The sequence below is a fragment of the Anolis carolinensis genome, chromosome 6 (genome assembly GCF_035594765.1).
Source record: "Anolis carolinensis isolate JA03-04 chromosome 6, rAnoCar3.1.pri, whole genome shotgun sequence".
Classification (NCBI taxonomy): domain Eukaryota; kingdom Metazoa; phylum Chordata; class Lepidosauria; order Squamata; family Dactyloidae; genus Anolis; species Anolis carolinensis.
Window position 1 is genome coordinate 10,091,444 of NC_085846.1, and position 21,796 is coordinate 10,113,239.

The following is a 21,796-nucleotide window of genomic DNA, read 5'->3' on the forward strand; positions in this document are numbered from 1 at the left end:
CATTCTTTGGGAGACATGACGTCATAGTCCATTCATCAGATTTAGTCCATAGAAGGGAAATAATCCAGCCTCAGGCCTCTTTGTTCCTCAGGAAAGGGCCTGAGGCTGTTAGGAATTGTGGGAATTGAAATCCAAAACATCTGGAGGGTCCCAAGTTTACCCATACCTGATATAGACTCACATCTATGTTTACACACACTGTCATCACCAGTCAGAGAGACTGGGACAAGCATATACAACCTGGTAGCATGCCGTGATCGTATAGTGGTTAGTACTCTGCGTTGTGGCCGCAGCAACCTCGGTTCGAATCCGAGTCACGGCAGAATTGGGGTGTGTCTCCTTTTTGGGAACCCAGGATATATACACGGCGCTCTAATACTACTACTACAAACAATAACAATAATATAATATAACATTATAATATTATAATTCCATTGTATTCCCCTTCTCTTTAACTCCCCCAAACTATGGCCATTTGATATAATATTTTTAATAACTCTGTGTATAGAATGTGTGCATTGGTCCATAGGTCACCAATGTGGACAGTTGGGGATTTTGGAGTATTTTGGATTATTTTTTTTAAAAAAATTGATTTTTATTTAGGCAAATTAATACATACAAATTATCAAACAAAAACAAAGTTATACTTTTTCTAGAAAAAAATAAAACACGTTACTTACTACTACATTCAAAGCAACACAAAACATTCACTTCATAGGGTTGCTGTGGGTTTTCTGGGATGGATAGTCATGTTGCAGAAGCATTCTCTCCTGACGTTTCACCCACATCTATGGCAGACATCCTCAGAGGTTGTGAGGTCTGTTGGAAACTAGGCAATAGTAATAATAATAATAATTTTATTTTTTGTATCCAGCCTCCATCTCCCCGAAGGGATGCGGGGCAGCTTATATGGGGAAAATCCCCACAACATAGTTAAAAATGTGGCACATTAAAATTCATAAATATCATTTTAAGACAACATAAAACAATATAAAGATAGGGGTTTATATATCTGTGGACTGTTCAGGGTGGGAGAAAGAGCTCTTGTCTGTTGGAGGCAAGTGTGAATGTTGCAGTTGGCCAGCTTGATAAGCATGATAAGCATGTTGCAGTTGGCCAGCTTGATAATGGCCTTTCAGCTTCAAAGTCTGGCTGCTTCCTGTTGGGGAAATCCTGGGAGGTGTTAGCTGGCTATGATTGTTTCCTGTCTGGACTTCCCTTGTTTTTTGAGTGTTGTTCTTTATTTACTGTCCTGATTTTAGAGTTTTTTAAAAAAATTCCCCACATGCTTGTGGATTCCAATGGCTTCCCTATGTAGCCTGACATGGCGGTTGTTAGAGTGGTCCAGCATTTCTGTGTTCTCAAACAACATGCTGTGTCCAGGTTTATTTCTTTATTTCATTTATATACCACTTTTCTCACCCCTTGGTGGACTCAAAGCAGTTCAACAACATAGTAAATGGCAAGGATTCAGTGCCTCGCAACCATATAAAAGAAAAATTAGAAGTCTAAAAACAAAACATATAACCATAAATATAAATACTGTAAATAAATAAATTGCCTGATTGCACGATCAAGTTTTAAGCTGTTTTCTGAATGCCTGAGTTGTTGGGAGGTTTTTAAACAGAGGCCGGGTGGCCATCTGCTGGGAATGGTTTGACTGTTTTTGTAGAATAGGATTAAAATAGGTGGCCTTCAGGGATCTCTTCCAACTCTATGATCTGATGATCTACAATTTCAGAGAGGTCACTAATAGGGTTCATTCCACAGAGTAGTCCAATATCAGTTTTTAAAAGACAGGATTGTGATATCTCATGCCAGAAATGTTTGAGCATAGGAAATAAAATATTTTGGAGCTAACAACAGAGCAAGTAGGATGAATGTTAGATTTTAGAATTATGTTTTCTCCTTATTAGATGCATCCTGTTGTTCAAATTGGACCTCAACAATATAATGTAACATTTGGGGGAGAAAATGCAACCCAATATCCCGGCCCCGGAGGACAAAATGGAAAAGACTTCCACGGCTACCATATATTTCCCTTTGGTGCTGAGGTACGTTGGGACAAAGGACACCCAAACACTGCAGAAGACCAACATGCTGAAGGTGATGAACTTGGCTTCATTGAAACTGTCAGGCAACTTCCTGGCCAGGAAAGCCACCGTGAAGCTGACGAAGGAAAGGAAGCCCATGTAGCTCAAGACGCAGTAGAACATGGTGACGGAGCCTTCGTTACACTCCACAACGATTTCCTCTGTGATCAAATGTTTGTTGAAGTCTGGGAAGGGAGGGGAATACGCCAACCAAGCAGCACAAATGCTGACCTGAACAAGGGAACATCCCAAGACCACAGAATATGCCATTCTTTTCCCAATCCATTTGCGGAAAATGTTCCTTGACTGGGAACCCATGAAAGCCACAACCACGACCGTCGTTTTGGCCAGAACAGAAGACACCGCAATGGAGAAGACAATGCCAAATGCCATTTGACGTAGGAGGCAAGTCAAGTGATTGGGCTTTCCAATGAATAGCAAGGAGCTAAGGAAGCAAAGACACAGAGATGTGAGGAGTAAGTAGCTAAGGCCCCGGTTGTTGGCTTTGACGATGGGAGTGTGTTGTTGCTTAATGAAGATGGCAAGCACGAATGCCGTCAACACAGAAAGGAAAAGAGACAACGAAGCTAAAGTGAGGCCCAATGATTCCTCAATGGAAAGGAAAGTCTGAACTTTGGGAATACAATGGTCTCTCCCACGATTTGGATAGTCATCTTCTGGGCAGCTGATGCAATAGTCCCTGTCTGTAGAAAGAAAAGATGTGAATGTTACCTTCCAGAGCTACAATGCCACTTGAGCTCCTGAGTAGCTGACAGTACTTTGGGTCTAAAAAAGGAAATGTGTTAATGTTGAAGCTATGAGAATAGTTTTAAATATACTTTTAAAAAATCAGCTTTACTTTGATTTTTTTAATATCAAAACACATTTAATACTGAATGCAATTAAGGATATGTCTTGTAATGAAAAAGGAACACATTTGAGAATGGGAACAACATCCTGCGGTTGGTGGGAGTAGACCGGAATAAACCTAGGAAAATACAAACACTATTTGGAGATAGAAATAGGACTAGATAGACTCATAGATAGATAGCTGAACTATAGCAGTGAATACTTCAGCCTCCCAACAAATTTACCCCTGTTGACCAATCTGTGATCAATGAATACAGTAGAGTCTCATTTATCCAACATTCGCTTATCCAATGTTCTGGATTATCCAACACATTTTTGTAGTCAATGTTTTCAATACATCGTGATATTTTGGTGCTAAATTAGTAAATGCAGTAATTACTACATAGCATTACTGCGTTTTGAACTACTTTTTCTGCCAAATTTGTTGTATAACATGATGTTTTGGTGCTTAATTTGTAAAATCATAACCTAATTTGATGTTTAATAGACTTTTCCTTGATCCCTCCTTATTATCCAACATATTCGCTTATCCAATGTTCTGCCGGCCCATTTATGTTGGATAAGTGAGACTCTACTATATCTCCTATTTCAGCCTGGTAAACGCTCTGTGATGTCTCCAATGCATAATTTTGCTCAGAGTCTTCACTATTCTTAAACTGAAAAAATCTAGGGAGTGTACATACAATAAACATATGGCATAACCCCTTCAGTGCAATTCTCAAGGACTCTTGTCCATCAATTGCAGGCATGTACGTTTTGGCTTGCAATTCATGCGAGAAGTCTCTTATTGGTGTCTTAATAAGTTATCAGTTTCCTTAGCATGGGAGAACATGCCTCCTACCTGTCTGTTCTGCAACCTTCCCTTCAGGACATGGAGCACAATCATAGCAACAGAAGGCCATCCCTTCCTTCTTTTTCTTGCTGTAGCCAGGAGAACACTTGGCATTACACAGTGAGGAAGGAGGCACCTATTCTTAAACAGAGACAATTCATTAGCACTGAAAAGATATCAAGGGGAAGACGGCATTAGAAATTATCTACTATGAAGTAAAGGAAGTGTTGACACTGAGAAATAATACTGATGATTCTCAGCCAGTTCATTTTCTCAGTTTTCATGTTGCCCAGGGGACGCACGGATGTTTTGATGTTTCTACCATCCTTGTGGGAGGCTTCTCTCATGTCCCCGCATGGAGCTGGAGCTGATAGAGGGAGCTCATCCGCACTCTCCCCGGGTGGGATTCGAACGTGGCAGCTTTCAGGTCAGCAACCCGGCCTTCAAGTCACAAGGCTTTAGTCCACTACGCCATTGGGGGCTCCTTCACAACACATGAGGACTTGTGGTGAGTATTCTGAGTTTTCTTCTCTTAACCCAACTTTGTTCTTTTTAAGGCAAGGTTGAAGAATACTCCAGAGTTTTAAAGCAAACTTATCCTGGGGTTTTCCAGCTGCCTGGACCAGTTCAGTTTCAAACTGGATAAACTGTCCAAAAGGACTCTGGAATCATCATCCCTGTGTCACTGCCACTGTTCCTTGTTGGCCATGGAGCTACCTGGCCATTGTGACATGTCTGCTGATGTCAGAATGGGACGTCTAGGCAACCAACAAAAAATGACATCAGCAGACATGACAAGTGATGGCCAGGTGCCTGCAAGAGCTCTGTGGCTGACAAGTCATAGTGATACTGCTGATACATGGTCAAAGGGCAGAAATACCCCTGAGTAACCTGCCCTGCGTACATGCGACCTCCTAGCTCATGAGATCATAACCAAGTATATCACGTGAGAAGTCATTTTACTACCTGAACGAAACCTTTATGCCACTGGATTCTCTCCTCATTGATGGCGAACTCTTTGCCAGGAGGAGCATGTGGATCCAGGCTTCCCACCATGTTGCCAACATAGGAGTTGTTGGGGAAAGTGACTAAGTTTGTAATAGCAAACCCAGCTGCTAATTCTCCGTGTCCATTAAAAGTAACTTCATCTCCAGCATTATTGTTGAATGAAATCCCTTGAATCAAAGAGTGAAGCTAAGTGGAAACAGAAAGCGATTCACACAACTTAAATTAGAAGGGCTTTGGAGTCATTATGCTAAATTTCGATGCCTATTTTCCTAGGGTCCCATTCTGAAGTGCAATGACAACTGCATTTCAGTAAACCACATTACCACAATGTGGATTGTCTGGCTACTTAGACGGGTAGAATATATATACTTGGTTAAGTATAAAATATAAAATGAGACATTTACAATACATTGTTAGAATATAATAATAATAATAATAATAATAATAATAATTACAACATTGCTAAAGCACATAATCAAAACACATAGTCATTTTAAACTACTCTATAGAATACACATGTTAAAACATTTTCATAAACGACATATTAAAATATACGGAAAAAAAGCTAGATATAGAGTGGAAGTTTAAAATTCATTATTAAAACTTTCTGAGTAGGCCTGCCGGAAAAGCTAGGTCTTCACTGGAGCCCTACTGGCAGGTCATTCCACAGTTGTGGGGCGGCCGATGAAAAGGTCCTCTGGGTGGTGGTTGTCAGTCGGGTTCTGACAGGCTGGTGCACTCCCCCCCCCCTTCAAGAGGATCTCAGAGTTTGTGCTTTACTTTTCGTCCTTCCTGTTTCATTCCCTGAGGGTCTCTGTATACCAGGGAGCCTGTTTTGTCATGGGTTGGAAAGGATGTTTGGGAGCAATCACGTCAATAGCCCTGGTTACATTTTGATTCCACTTATTGACGAAGGATTCAACAGCATAATCGGTGATGCCAGTGATAAACCCCTCTAAGACAGTTGTTCTCAATCTGTGGGTCCCCAGATGTTTTGGGCTTCAGCTTCTAGACATCCTAACAGCTGGTAAACTGACTGGGATTTCTGGGAGTGGTTGGCCAAAACACCTGGGAACACACAGGTTGAGAACCTCTGCTCCAAGGCTTCTTTGAATCTCAAAGCATCAATTACAAAATGCATCAGAGTTGGAACTGATACATTTTGACTAACTCTGACTCCATGACTTTGGAAGCACATCTTGGGTCACAAGAAGCCTAAAATGACTACATTGCAGCTACTCTGCTCTGCATATCTTGTGGTTGACATGCATTATGAAAAAGCTGATTACACCATGTACCACATTTTTGTTCCTGGGTTATAAGTGTAATTCCCTGATTGGTTCTATCATACCAACATGGAAAAATGTTATTAAATTGCAAAAACATTGTTTTTGCAGGACATCCTGCAGAATATTTTGCTATACTTTTTCAATGAATATCACATAAACTCTGTACCAATTCAGCATATTTTGTAGCAGCCACAAAAACAAAGTTTCTGGAGATTAACAATTACAGTAGAGTCTCACTTATCCAACATAAAAGGGCCGGCAGAACGTTGGATAATTGAATATGTTGGATAATAAGGAGAGATTAAGAAAAAGCCTATTAAACATCAAAATAGGTTATGATTTTACAAATTAAGCACCAAAACATCATGTTATACAACAAAGTTGACAGAAAAAGTAGTTCATTACACATTAATGCTATGTAGTAATTACTGTATTTACGAATTAAGCACCAAAATATCAGAATGCATTGAAAACATTGACTACAAAAATGTGTTGAATAATCCAGAACATTGGATAAGTGAGACTCTACTGTATTTTCAAAGTAAGGATTACATAATTAAACAAGAAATAACAAAATCGGTTTTTCAGTAAGCTATTACCTTCCAAACCTGCAGGTGAGAGGCCAATATGCTTGGATTTTCCTTTGCTCTGGCATGAAGTCTTAGTCTAGATGAAGCCATGATATGGAAGGCATGCGCAAGAGCATACACAGCGTTATAGATGCTGTAGCTGTGGCCAGTCATTCTCATTTCAAAAAAGGGAGCCGGAAGGCTCTCTAGTTTCTCCTCCCTGGTGCAGGGTCCGAGGAATCCTGTTGGATCACCGTATGGTGGAATGAAACAGTCAAAGCTTTGTTCCCAGAACTCTTTAATGAAACCGTTTCCTTCTTCATCAGAAGGGTGGATAGCCTGAAGGTATTCCTGGAAACCTTCAATGTCCCTTGACTGCAGCGCAAAAGAGATGGCACCATGGATTGCTTGCATATTGAACGCCTTTTGAATGATGCTTAAAGCAACATCAATTTGTGCGGTCATGATCCACACTTTCACAGCAAAGCTCATGTCATCTACATCAAGGAACACATTTGCAGAGACAAAAAAGGTCAGCCATGCGAACGATCCCACTTCCCCATATACAATCATCACGTTTTCTTTGCCTTTCAAGAAGGTGTCTACATTACTGAAGAAACCTTCAAGCATGTCATGTAAACCTATATCTTTTGGAAGAATGACTTTAGAAGAAATGCAGATTCCGTTCTGCGAAAACATCGGCTCCAGAGTTGACAAGAAATGCTCCCCGCTTTTTGTTTCCTTTGTAATGATCCCTACCCATTTCCATTCAAAATGCAGAAGGAGTTGGACAATTCCCCAGATCTGGAAATCCTCGTTGGGGACCATGCGGTAAAAGAAAGGGGCATCTGTTTGATCAACCGTCCTTGGCTCAAATGAACCATAAGAAACCTACAAGAATAAATAAAGAAATAGTGCCGACGATGGAACAAGGGTACTCATTTACTTCCTTTTTACTTTTTTCTACCTTTTCAACCAGAAGGATTCCAATAGCTGCCTATTAGATAATGCGGCATAGTTTTGTAATATAGTTTATCTTGTTAAGCATTAACTTTCAATAACAATATTAATAAAACAATATTTATACTAGCCAGGAGGAGGGCGGTGACTGAGAGTTTTCTGTAGGTCTCTCAGCCTCTGTGTGCCTTCCTCGAGCCATCCTTCTGGCATTAGGATGGGGCTGCTTACACTGTCCTTAAGCCAGGAGGAGGGCGAGACACACGGTGGCTGAGAGCGCTCCAGAGGACTTTCAGCTGCTGCATCCCTTCCTCCCTCATCTTTTGAGCATTAGGGTGTGGTGGGCCACTATGTCCTTATTCCAAAAGAACAAGGAAAATAAGGAGGGCCTGAAGTAAGCACCCCGGTGGCTACATCTGGCCCCTGGGCCTTAGTTTGCCCATGCATGGTATAAAGGATTGAAGTGGAGCGGAGAGGCTAGAAGTTATTCCTTCAGGCAGGGGGAATCTTTTTTATATCCCACCGCTGCCACCAATATAAAGAAGGCACTGACAACAAATATATTGGACACCTCTCCACTCTACTCACTCACACGCAAGCACACGTATGTGAGAGGTGAGGATATACCATTTTCTTTTTAAATGGTAGCTGTCACCAACCTAAATGATTTTAGGATTTTTGTTGTTAAATGTGTCTGAGGCAAACTTCTCCCATTCCCTGCCCACACTGTTTCTACCCCTGGCTCCCAAACTGATGTTCACTATGAGGCTTTTCTGTGGTATTTTATTGTTGTATTGCTTGATGGAAATATACACTGTGGAGGCTCTTGAAAGTGGAAAATAGAATAAAAATTTATTTTCTTAAAAACAGGCAAATGATTACTTCAGAGAGGTACATTAGCATAAACGGTTACAGACGATCTTCAGCTTAACTTAGTAGTATGTTTCAGATTACTTCACTTAGTTTCAAACAGTTCCAACCAACCAATCTATCTATTGGTCACAAAAACCCTTGCTCTATTTGCTGAGAATAGTCATGAGTTCCCCTGGGTTGTTAACTAACTCTAACCTAGAGTCCTTCTATTAACCAGCCCAGTAGTGAGAGTCAATCCCTTGAGTTATCTTCCCCTCAAGAGATCCAAACTGCCTGACCTAGCCTGTCAGTTTTCACAGCTTTCAGTTCTCTCACACACACACTCTCCCAACTCCAAAACCAAACTGCTCTCTTCAAACCCTAAAACAGAACTCCCTGGAGCTCTTTTTTCCCCTCTGCACTCTAAGACTTGGCTCCTCCCATCTGCTCTGGCTGGCCAATCCTAGGAGTCTCTCTCTAAGCTCCTCCCCCTTTCTAACCACACTCAAGATGGCTGCCTGGCATTCCTCAACAGAATGGAGGCCTGCCTCACTCACTGTTACCAGGCTTCATTCTTGGCCTAATAGGTAAGGTTCACTACACCTGGTATGTAAGGAATTTAGAGATATTCCTTCTTCTGCCCCTAGGTCCATTTAGCTCTTTGGTAAGTGAAAGAAAAAGAGAGTTCCAGGTATATACCCTAGCGTATATATACTTTCTTTCTGTCTTCCTTCTTTCCTTACTTACCGTATATACTCGAGTATAAGCCAACCCGAATATAAGCTGAGGCACCTAATTTTTCCACAAAAAGCTGGGATAACTTATTGACTTAAGTATAAGCTGAGGGTGGAAAATGCAGCAGCTACCGGTAAATTTCAAAATAAAAATAGATACCAATAAAATTTCATTAATCCAGGCATCAGTAGATTAAATGTTTTTGAATATTTACCATATTTCAAAGAAAAACAAACTAGCTCTATAAGTGGAAAAGTAGGGGCAACAAAAACAATATGGTATCAACAATAACCTAATAATAATAATAATAACAACTTCAATTGGATCCCACCCTATCTCCTCATGGGGACTCAGGCCAGCTTCCAACATAGTAACAGACAAACATTCAATGCTTATATAAACAATGCAGAGCTAGATATAGATCTATAATTATATATACTAATTTCACATATGCATTTTCCCCAAAACATTTGCAAATCCCCCTTTCTCTATGTATGTGTGTGTGTATTTCCCCTACAATATTTGAAAGCCATATATATATATATAGACATGTCTATATATATTTGTGTGTTCATTTCCCCCCTGTAATATTTGCAAGCCCTATATATAGGTAGGTAAGAATATCTTCATATCTATCCAGACATCTCTCTTTTTATAGATAATTATATCTATATAGAATTTGCAGAGACTTGCAAACATATGAGGGTAAATTCATATATAAAAATAATGTATATGTATGGCCAAAGATACACAGGTACATGGATCTATATGTATAAAGGATTTGCAAAGACCTACAAACATATGAGGGGAAAATTCATATATAAAATTAATGTATATAGATAGATACAAATATAAAGGTACATAGAGATTGCAAAAGCTTGCAAGGGGTTAATGCCTATATATCTGTAGGAGAGTTTAACAAATATTTCAGGGGAAAATGCTTTCATAAGATTATATATTTTTCTTCTTCCTGACTTGCAAGGGCATCTTTCTCTTTTCAAAACATTCCCTTGATTAAGAGCGAGGGAGGCTTTGCAAAAGAAAACACACTGAGGAGAAGAGAGAAATAGATCACATATTGCAAGCAATAGCCTGCAGGCTCCATTGCAGGCCTTGACCTTGACCCAATTGTTCTGTCACACGCTGGGCCTGTGACTGACTGTCTGTTATATAGGACATACGCTTTACGCCCAGCGGGAAGCCAGGGACCTAAAGAAGGGTCGTTGAGGAATTTTCCTGAAAAGATGGCCTTGAAGTCTTTAAAGAAATAACAAAGTCTTTATTGATGAACAAATAATAAATCTTCAAGGAGTCTTGTCCCACAGGACAGGCGATTGGCTTTGAATAACTGTGGAAACCCTCTTATAACCCCTCCCAGGCTATCTGTTATCTGGGCCTAGCTAGTCTGGGACCCACTGCCAACTCCAAGTGCGTCTGAGTGGACCTACCAGCCAATGACTTGCAGATGTTTCTGTGCTGTTGTTCTGTATCCCTGGACAGTCAATATCCCTGGGGTTCTTTAACCTTGGTGCTCTTTATCCCCGGTGGTCCTTTATCCCTGGTGGTCTTGAAATAGGAAGCCTTTTACAGGACGAGCTGGTCTATGTCCTACAGCTGAACTTCCCAAGAGAGACTAACTTAAAAATGGCTCCTTCCCTCCCAGAGCCCTGAACAGGGGGCGGAACCAAACTTAATGGTGATTGACAGGTGGCCTGTCCTATGGCTGCAAACATTTGCAGCAAGAAAGTAAAATAGAAGGTTCTGGTACAGCTGTACCAGCACACCGATTATAAGCCGGGGGAGGCTTTTTCAGCTCATAAAAAGGGCTGACAAACTTGGTGTATCTTCGAGTATATACGGTACTATTTTCTTTGCCTTCCTTCCTTTCCTCCTTTGCCTTTCTTCCCCCTCCTTTCCGTCTTTCCTCCCTTTCCCTCATGTCAACATTTTCTCCAAGTGGAAGGTGGAAAGTGGTACGTTCCAAAATAAAACCTTTAGGGTTAGCATTCTATAATGAGGTCACGATGACAGAGATGACATTTGCCCCATCATGCTTCTTCCTCCCCTCAGAAGGTGGGAACATGGCAGAAGATCTTATGAGTTGTTGTCATGTATCTTGTTTGGGGATTTCCAAGGCTAAGAGTGTTGTCACCCAATACTCAAACTACTACCCCATACTGGTTGTGAAACGAATACGATTATCATGTTGCTAAAGTTAAACTAGATAATCAGATCACTGTTCAAAGCAAAAGCTATGTTAGAAGTGGAGAGGTTCCCATACCCACAATCTTGGAGAGTTACTTCCCAATGTATTCCTCCTCCCCATCATAATCTTTGGAGCAATACTTCTTTCCACCAAATCTAACCACTCCACAGCTTCACTCACACTCCGTGTATATAACATTTACCCCTCAAATCAGGAAGCTACTAGCAGTTGAACACGGAACAAAGAGCTACTTCTGGGATTTAGAAAATCTGCAGAACCCCCCAAGATTAAATCCTACCTGTGGGATCTTGTAAATGCCCAGGATGTCTGCCATATATGAGGAGGTTTCCGAATCAAACCCTCCAGTCACTCCTATGACATTGTTCTGGAGGCCACACTTGTAGTTGGGAATAAATGCTTGGGATTTGCAGAGCATGTCCAGAGTGACTCGGTAGGTCAGGCTTGCACTAGAGTAGCTGTCATAGATGTGGAAACCAAGAGTGACATTGGGCAAGATCTTGGGGTCCTTGTTGATCTCATTAATGGCAAACACCAAGGCCAGGATGTGTTGGTAGTACTTCACCATCACTCTGTAAAGTTATATCAGTTTGTTAGAAAAGGACTCTGGAGCACTTCTGGAATAACTTTTATCACAATATTTGTGCAACTCTCATTTGAGATTAAAATACTTCTGCAGCAAACTGCTCCCACTAACTGAAATTGAAATGCTTAAAAGCATGATATTAATTAAAACATTAATTTTGAAATAGTTATTTAAACCAAATGCAGCCAACCATCCGCAGCCTATGTGAATGATTCAAACAATCTCAGACTGGAATAATAAAAGAATCATCAAACAGGAACAAAAACAACTTTAGAATTTCCTGAATAGCCAACAATGGAAAAACTGCTATGGGTTTCTATATGAATAGAGACAGTGTAGGTTTCAAAGGATAAAATCAGCATCTTCCATTGGGTTCATCTATACTGTAGAAATTATGCAGTTTGGCATTACTTCACCTGCCAAGGCTCAATGCTGTAGAATCCTGGGATTTGTAGTTTGGTGAGACACCAACATTCCTTGTCAGAGAAGGCCTTTGTAAATCTACAGCTTCCATTATTGCGTAGCATTGAGCAATGACAGTTAGTGATGCCAAATTGCTTTAATTCCACAGTGCAGATGCACATTTGGTTTGTCTCTAAGTAGACAGGTAGAAAATTACACCGTTGAGATACTCTACATACTGACAATGTACATTATCAGGAGGAATTCCTTCCCAACCTTTTCCCATCAGCTATTGGAAAAAAAGGGATAATTTCTTGCTCAGATCAAGCAGAAGCAATCAGTAACATTCTCCAAATGTTGTATTTCTTTATACATTTCCCCATGATAGAATCAGTGAAGTTTGCCAACATACAAATTAAAATTCTATTAAAAAATATTATGGATGAAATACAAATATGTTCCTTACGCTGGCACATCATATGACTCCTGAGAAGGATGTCTTCGGAATGAAATTTGGGGTTCCATCAGATGGATATGAGATGCAATCCCACCAATGAGGACTTCATTAGGCTGGTGCCATTCATGCGGAATAGGAAGAGGATCCATTGGTGTGCATTTCATAGTATGCACTTTGCATATGGCATGAGTGGCCAGGAAAACCGGCAGCACTAAGATCCACATCAAACATCTGAATGCAATGCTTCCCTCTAAAGGTGGACTTTTCTTAGTTTTCCTACAATGTTACTGCTAGTGTCAGTCTTACTAGAAAAAGCTGAGTTCCAAGATTCTGATGTCTTCTGGCTTACCAATAGCATATTCAACTGTTCAGGTTGTTGTAACTCTTGTCTGCTTTTAATATCTAATTTTATCTTTTAACAGAGTACTCGAGTATTTATCACCTTTTCAGATTTTCTTTGTTATGTCCTCTGGAAAAGCCACTGTGGCCTTGATGATGACTTGATTACAATGATTTCGATAATGAGAGGCAGAGAACTACTTCTGCGTTTTTGCTGGGTTTTTTTTTTGTCTCTTCAACAACTTGATAACTCAAACATGTTTTTAAGATTTCAACTTCTGATTCAAGGATGGAAACAGAAAATTAAGCAATCAATGTGGAATCTAGCAAATTCGTTAACAGAAATGCAAGTGATAGAATAGGCATGTATAACAGACACCACTCACTCTACACTCTTCACACACGCAAGCACCCTTATGTGAGAAGCGAGGGATGTCAGTTTGATTTTAGATTTTCTTTTAAAATGGTAGCTGCCACCAACCTAAAATGTTTTTAGGATTTTTGTTTTTACATGTACTTCAGATAAATTTATCCCATTCCCTGCCCACACTGTTTAAACCCCCTTGCTCCCAAACTGATGTTTACTATGAGGCTTTTCTGTGGTATTTAATTGTTGTATTGCTGGAACTATTATAAAGCCTTCTTAATAGAAAGATATACTGTTGAGGCTTTTGAAAATTGAAAATAGAATAAAAATTATTTTCTTAAAACAGGCAAATAATTACTTCAGAGAGGTATATAAGCGTAAACGGTTACAGAAGTTCTTCAGCTTAACTTAGTTGTATGTTTCAGATTACTTCACTTAGTTTCAAACAGTTCCAATCAAACCAAACTATCTATTGGTCACAGAAACCCTCTCTCTATTTGCTGAGAATAGTCATGAGTTCAGCTAACCTAATCTAGATAGCCCCCTGGATTGTTAACTAACTCTAACCTTGGGTCCTTTTATTAACCAGCCCAGTAGTGAGAGTCATTTTCTTGAATTATCTCCCCCCAAGAGATCCAAACTGCCTGACTTATCCTGTCAGTTTCACAGCTCTCAGTTCTCTCACACACAACCAAAACTCCAAACTGCTCTTTCCTCTCCAAAACCCCAAACCAAACTGTCTTGGAGCTTTCCCCCCCCCCCCCTCTCCACTCTAAGACTTGGCTCCTCCCATCTGCTCTGGCCAATCCTAGGATTCTCTCTCTAAGCTCCTCCCTCTTTCTAACCACACTCAAGATGGCTGCCTGGCATTCCTCTACAAAATGGAGGCCTGCCTCACTCACTGTTACCCAGGCTTCATTCCCGGTCTAATAGGTAAGGTTCACTACAGCATGCCATTGTTCTGAGACAAGAGCCCACAATCCTAAATCCTCCTTATTGTTGTGTGCCTACAACTTACGTCTGACTTATGGTGATCCTAAGGTGACGCTATAATGGGGTTTTCTTGGCAAGATTTGTTCCATAGGGGCTTGCCTTTGCCTTCCTTTGAGCCTCAGAAAGTGTGACAAAGGCTGGATCTACACTTCTACATAATGCAGTTTGGAACTGCATTGTATGCTCAGTGTATACACATGAGGAGTTTCCAAATTAAGGCCCACGGGCTGAATTCAGCCCTCCAAGGTCTTTATCTCCGACCTCACTGCTACTGCCACATGCGCATGCATGTATGTTTGGCATATGCATGTGTGAGTGGTGATGGCGGGTATGGAATCAGTATAAGTGACAGTGGCGGGTATGTGGTGACAATATTGGTGGCGACTGAGTGTTTGTGACAGTGGATAGAGGGCATGGCAGGCACATGTCGTATACACACATGTCCAACAAACGCATGCATGCACAATGCACACATCCACACACAATTAAAATCTGGCCTCACAACTGTCTGACAGTCCATGAAATGGTCCTCCACTTAAAAAGTTTGGGGACCCTTCATGTAGACCCAATAATAGTAATAATAGCAATAATAGTAATAATAAATATTATTTTATTTCTTATCCATTTCTCCTTCTGGCTTGAGTTGGGTTGCAACATAGTTAAAACTCATAACCATTGTTAAGATCCTATAAATACATATATTAAATGTATGTCTATAAAAGATACATATTAAAACTTTCTATAAAGTACATGTTAAAATACACAGAACAAAGATTAAAACAGGATACAAGCTTAAAATTCAGGATTAAAATTGGCTGGACAGGCTTGCCGGAAAGGATAGTTCTTTAGATGTTTTAAATTTCAACAGGTCATTTAGCTGTTGGAGCTCTTCCGGGAGGTTGTTCCACAGTCTTGTGATGGTTGATGAAAAGTGATGGTTTTCAGTTTGTTTCTGGCTGTTTGGAGTAGACGTTGCCCAGAGGACCTAGGCATTAAGACTATGGGAGAAAGTGATCCTTTAGGAATCTGGACCCAAACCATGTATGGCCTTAAAGGTCAAAACCAACACCTTATACTTTGCCCAGAAACTAATCGGCAGTCTGTGGAGTGACTTTAGTATGGGTTCAATATGCTCACTGAAAATATCTCCTGTCTCTAGCCAATGTTTGGAACAGATCTGGGAAATTTCAATATCTCACGACAACTTCAGCAAAAACGATCATATCATTATTTTTGTGGCTGAGAGTGGTTAACAACAGCAGCAGTATTTATTTGTTACCCACCTCTTCTTATGACTTCAGTTAGGGCACAACATAGTTAAATACATAAATACAACAGTAGACCATTAAAATACATATATTAAAAATAAAAACAACCCAGATGAACAGAGAGTTTCTGAAGGGTGAAAAATGACCAGCAGGCAGAAATGTGAAACAGAGGTACTCTTCAAAAAGTTATCTTCATTAAAACCTGATAAATGCGTTGTTTTTTGTCAATCTCATCGACTTCTCTGATTGTGCATGGACTTCTCTTCCAGGTTTTATGCCTTCTGAACTCCAGCTCCTCCTTTTGAACAGCTTGGGTTGCTGGATGCAAATAAGAAAGATGCCAAGTGAAACTGCCTCAGATTTTAATGTGCCAAGAAAACGATTGTCATTTGACCGGTGTGTGCCCGAACAGGGGGTTATGCTTAATTTTTTAATGTAAGATGTAAATTAATTGGTAGGTTATGTCATTATTTATGTTATAATTTTGTTGTAGTTGTTGCTTCTTTTTGGATCTGATTGGTTTGTTTCTGTATTTGTAATTATGTATGCATTTGTCTTTGAATGCTTGCCATTTTTTTGTTGTAACCTGCCCTGGGTCCCCTCAGGGAGAGAGGGTGGAATACAAATTAATAATAATAATAATAATAATAATAATCCTCTACCCTGGATAAAGGCAACCTGTTACTCCACCATTTTACCATACCCTACCTGAAGTATTTTAGATTTTTTGATGAGAGATACTCAAATTGTAATGGAATACTTAGTAGTATATTAAAATCCATTAATCTAAATATGTGAACAGAGTTGTTAGGTAAGAACTGTTTGTCAGTGGAATTCACTGCCCCAGAATGTAGTGGCTTCTCTTTATTTGGAGGTTTTAAAAAAGAGGCTGGATGGCCATCTGCTGGGAATGGTTAGATTGTGGGTTCCTGCAGAATAGGGTTGAAATGGGTGGTCTTCAGGGGTTTCTTCCAACTCTATGATCTACGACTTCAGAGAAGTCACTAATGGGAATCTTTCCATGGAGTAGTCTAAGAAAGGATTGTGATATCTCATGCCAGAAATGTTTGAACATATGAAAAAAAAATACTTTGGAGCTAACAACAGAGCAAGTAGGATGAATGTTAGATGTTAGAATTTTGTTTCCTTCTTATTAGCTGCTCCCTGTTGTTCAAATCGGACTTCAACAATATAATGTAGCATTTGGGGGAGAAAATGCAAACCAACAGTCCAGCCCCAGAAGACAAAATGGAAAAGACTTCCACGGCTACCATATATTTCCCTTTGGTGCTGAGGTAAGTTGGGACAAAGGACACCCAAACACTGCAGAAGACCAACATGCTGAAGGTGATGAACTTGGCTTCATTGAAACTGTCAGGCAACTTCCTGGCCAGGAAAGCCACCGTGAAGCTGACGAAGGAAAGGAAGCCCATGTAGCTCAAGACGCAGTAGAACATGGTGACGGAGCCTTCGTTACACTCCACAACAATTTCCTCTGTGATCAAATGTTTGTTGAAGTCTGGGAAGGGAGGGGAATACGCCAACCAAGCAGCACAAATGCCGACCTGAACAAGGGAACATCCCAAGACCACAGAATATGCCATTCTTTTCCCAATCCATTTGCGGAAAATGTTCCTTGACTGGGAACCCATGAAAGCCACAACCACGACCGTGGTTTTGGCCAGAACAGAAGACACCGCAATGGAGAAGATGATGCCAAATGCCATTTGACGTAGGAGGCAAGTCAAGTGATTGGGCTTTCCAATGAATAGCAAGGAGCTAAGGAAGCAAAGACACAGAGATGTGAGGAGTAAGTAGCTAAGGCCCCGGTTGTTGGCTTTGACGATGGGAGTGTGTCGTTGCTTAATGAAGATGGCAAGCACGAATGCCGTCAACACAGAAAGGAAAAGAGACAACGAAGCTAAAGTGAGGCCCAATGATTCCTCAATGGAAAGGAAAGTCTGAACTTTGGGAATACAATGGTCTCTCCCACGATTTGGATAGTCATCTTCTGGGCAGCTGATGCAATAGTCCCTGTCTGTAGAAAGAAAAGATGTGAATGTTACCTTCCAGAGCTACAATGCCACTTGAGCTCCTGAGTAGCTGACAGTACTTTGGGTCTAAAAAAGGAAATGTGTTGATGTTGAAGCTATGAGAATAGTTTTGAAATGTAATTTCCGATAATCAGCTTTACTTTGATCTTTTTTTGTACCAAAACACATTTAATATTGAATGCAATAAAGATATGTCTTGTAATGAAAAAGGAACACATTTGAGCGTGGGAACAACATCCTGCGGCCGGCGGGGGTTGGCCAGAAAATAACCTAGGAAAATACAAACATCATTTGGAGATAGATGGATGGATGGATAGATAAATGAACTAATTTTGCTCAGAGTCTTCACTTTTCCTAAACGGAAGAAATCTAGGAACCAGTAGGGGTTGGCCAGAAAAGAATCTAGGAAAATACAAACACTATTTGGAGATAGATAGAGATAGGACTTGATAGATTCATAGATAAATAGACAGATAGATGAACTATAGCAGTGAATGCTCCAACCACCCAACAAATTTACCCCTGTGAACCATTCCGTGATCACTGAATATCTCCTATTGAAGCCTGGCAAGAACTCTCTGATGTCTCCAAGCATCATTTTGCTCAGTCTTCATTATTCCTAAACTGAAAAAATCTAGGGAGTGTACAATAAACATATGGCACAATCCTTTCAGTGCAATTCTCAAGGACTCTTGTCCACCAATTGCAGGCATGTATGTTTTGGACTGCCTCCTACCTGTCTGTTTTGCAACCTTCCCTTCAGGACATGGAGCACAATCATAGCAACAGAAGGCCATCCCTTCCTTCTTTTTCTTGCTGTAGCCAGGAGAACACTTGGCATTACACAGAGAGGAAGGAGGCACCTATTCTTAAACAGAGACAATACATTAGCACTGAAAAGATATCAAGAAAAAGACTTCAGTTCATGTTCTTAGGTTTTCATGTTAGGGTTGACGTATTCAGTATTTGTTCTCTCTACATTCAACAAAATGGATCAAGATATGAGCATTTTTTTTAGATGTCGGGGTGTTTTTGAATATTATGACCTCATCACAGAAGGCCCTGGCTCCAGGTAGGGCATTTCCGGGATGGAGCCAGGATGAATCTTGCTGGGGCCCATCATACAATACAGGGATACTTCTGGTGGGGCTCTATGTAGTCCAACTACATCCTGAAGGACACAACAATGAAAGTTGTTGTTTGAAGTGAGATTACATAACTGCACACAGTCTGGAATAAGTAGCATTCACTGGTTCTGCTTTCTGCAATAGGCTAGAATATGCACCCAGGTGGCATCCACATGACTCAGCCTCATCCAAAATTGGAAGTAAAACTGTCCTAATAACATATTTAATTTGGTTGCAATGAGTGTATTAGTTAGCACAGAGCATACTTAACAACATATGAGTCTCATCTGCAATAAATCAGCTTTCAATGTTTATACAAGCCCCCCTATTTCTGGAAGAAAGTTGAAACATTGACCTTCTCTTGTAAATGTATTCATTAACTGAGCAACTTGAGAAATGTCTACTGTTTTTTGCTAGTTATATTGGGTTCTCCCTCAAATGCCAATGTTATTAATAAGTAATAACTTGAATCCTTGAATCCAGCACAGGCTGTTTTCACAACACATGAGGACTTTTGGTGAGTATTCTGGGTTTCCTGCTCTTAACCCAACTTTGTTCTTTTTAAGGCAAGGCTGAGGAATACATCTGGATTATCCTGGGGTTTTCTGGTTGCCTGGACCAGTTCAGTTTTAGACTGCTCAACTGTCTAAATTGATTCTGTTGGCATCACCCTTTCTCTGTGCTGATCATGCCTGTGTCGCTGCCACCGCTCCTTGTTGGCCATGGAGCTACCTGGCCATTGTGATAATGTCTGCTGACATCAGAATGGAAGATCTATGCCACCAACAAAAAAGTGACATCAGTAGACATGAGAAGTGATGGCCAGGTGCCTGCAAGGACCTCTGTGGCTGACAAGTCATAGTGGTGCTGATACATGAATAAAGGCATCAGCTGGATCTGGAATACCTCCGACTAACCTGCCCTGTGTACATGCGACCTCCTAGCTCATGAGATTACAACAAAGTATATCATGTGAGAAGTCATTTCATTACCTGAACGAAACCTTTATGCCACTGGATTCTCTCCTCATTGATGGCGAACTCTTTGCCAGGAGGAGCATGTGGATCCAGGCTTCCCACCATGTTGCCAACATAGGAGTTGTTGGGGAAAGAGACTAAGTTTGTAATAGCAAACCCAGCTGCTAATTCTCCGTGTCCATTAAAAGTAACTTCATCTCCAGCATTATTGTTGAATGAAATCCTTTGAATCAAAGAGTGAAGCTAAGTGGAAAGAGAAAGCGATTCACACAACTCACATTAGAAGGGCTTTGGAGTCATTATGATAAATTTTGACGACTCTGTTTTTCTGTGGTCCCATTCTGAAGTGCAATGACAACTGCATTTCAGTAAACCACATTACCACAGCGTGGATTGTTAGCCTACTCAGACTGGTAGAACTTCAAATATATGTACTTGGTTAAGTATAAAATATAAGTATAAAATGAGACATTTACAATACATAGTTAGAAAATAATAATGATAATAAAAATAATAATAAGGGTTACAACATTGCTAAAACACATAATCAAAAGACATAATCATTTAAAAACACTCTATAGAATACACATATTAAAGCATATTTCCATAAAACACATATTAAAATATATTAAACAAAAGCTAGACATAGAGTGGAAGTTTAAAATTCGTTATTAAAACTTTCTGGGTAGAACTGCCGGAAGAGATAGATTTTCACTTGTGTCTTGAATTCTGACAGCTGATTTAGCTGTTGGAGCCCTGCAGGCAGGTCATTCCACAGTTGTGGGGTGGCAGATGAAAAGGTCCTCTGGGTGATGGTTGTCATTCGGGTTCTAACAGGCTGGAGCACATGCCCCCCCGCTGACCTCAGTGTTTGGCACAGATTGTATGGTAGAAGGCAAACATGTAGATAACCTGGAACCAAAACATCTAGGGCTTTAAAGTTCAATACCAACACCATATACTTTGCCCGGAAACCCATTGATAGCCAGTGGGATGACTTTGGGATAGGTGTAATATGCTCATTCCTAGATGTTCCTGTAATCAGTCTGGCTGCTGTATTTTGAACCAACTGGAGTTTCCAAACTTGATGCAAGGGTAGCCCAAGGTAAAGTGCATTGCAGAAGTCCAACCTTGAGGTTACCAGCAAATGCACTACCATCTTCAGGTCCTCCAAATCTAGGAAGAGGTGCAGCTGGTGTAGCAGCCGAAGCTGGTAGTAAGCACTCCTGACCGTCACATCTACCTGAGCTAACATTTGGAGAGATGGATCCAGGAGCACTCCCAAGCTGTGAATACAGCCTTTCAGGGGGAGTGTGTCCAGTTCCACATCAGAAACAGCCTTAGACACAAGTGAAAGCAAATAAAAAAGGCTTTACTTCAGCTGAAATAAAGATAATGCAATTAGAGAAACAGAAAGTACACTCTTGACGATAATGCACAGTCTTCAAGCAAACGTAAAACAGAAGTCTTCACATCAGACAGCAAATAAAGTCTTTGATATACAGGCTTATGAGTTGCAAACGACAGGAGCCTTTAGAGATCCGATGCTGGACATGATGCTGGTAACAGACTGCTGCTGCTCAGTCGTTTAGTCATCTCCGACTCTTTGTGACCTCATGGACCTGGTAACAGACACTCCTCCAAAAATGTCAGTTGCAGCCAGCACTGGTCCCTGACTTTGCTGCTAATTTATAGCCCCGAGTTTCCCAGCAGAGCTGACCCTAGGCCCTGGTCTGATTGCTCAGCATTTTCTCTGCTAGCCTAGCTGATGTCCTTTTAACTTTTTTCTCCATTCGA

General features: G+C 40.6%; 3 protein-coding genes, 1 long non-coding RNA gene and 1 other non-coding gene across 6 annotated transcripts; 2 read left to right on the top strand and 3 right to left on the bottom strand.

Annotated features, from left to right (window-relative positions):
* Positions 1-93: 93 nt before the first annotated feature.
* LOC100557829 (vomeronasal type-2 receptor 26) lies at positions 94-7,489 on the bottom strand. 2 transcript variants are annotated; one of them, XM_062984603.1, is made up of 4 exons: positions 6,692-7,489; positions 4,762-4,989; positions 3,805-3,931; positions 94-2,797 (listed from the first exon to the last, which is right to left on the bottom strand). In XM_062984603.1, the coding sequence occupies exons 1-4, from the start codon at positions 7,487-7,489 to the stop codon at positions 1,884-1,886; spliced, it is 2,067 nt and encodes a 688-aa protein (XP_062840673.1). In that variant the 3' UTR covers positions 94-1,883. The 2 variants fall into 2 exon arrangements, with proteins under 2 accessions (XP_062840673.1, XP_062840674.1); XM_062984604.1 differs by lacking the exon at positions 4,762-4,989.
* trnah-gug (transfer RNA histidin (anticodon GUG)) lies at positions 251-322 on the top strand. Its single transcript has one exon. It is a non-coding gene; the product is annotated as a tRNA-His (tRNA).
* Positions 4,582-7,598, top strand: LOC134300021 (uncharacterized). The gene is made up of 2 exons (XR_010007282.1): positions 4,582-4,741; positions 6,988-7,598. It is a non-coding gene; the product is annotated as an uncharacterized LOC134300021 (long non-coding RNA).
* A 3,766-nt stretch (positions 7,599-11,364) lies between these two features.
* LOC134300020 (vomeronasal type-2 receptor 26-like) lies at positions 11,365-11,999 on the bottom strand. The gene has a single exon (XM_062984607.1). The coding sequence runs from the start codon at positions 11,995-11,997 to the stop codon at positions 11,659-11,661; it is 339 nt and encodes a 112-aa protein (XP_062840677.1). The 5' UTR covers positions 11,998-11,999; the 3' UTR covers positions 11,365-11,658.
* A 3,167-nt stretch (positions 12,000-15,166) lies between these two features.
* Positions 15,167-20,104, bottom strand: LOC107983134 (vomeronasal type-2 receptor 26-like). Its single transcript, XM_062957074.1, has 3 exons — positions 20,015-20,104; positions 18,632-18,758; positions 15,167-17,879 (listed from the first exon to the last, which is right to left on the bottom strand). Exons 1-3 carry the CDS (start codon positions 20,102-20,104, stop codon positions 16,966-16,968), a joined length of 1,131 nt encoding a protein of 376 aa, XP_062813144.1. The 3' UTR covers positions 15,167-16,965.
* Between the last annotated feature and the right edge of the window lie 1,692 nt (positions 20,105-21,796).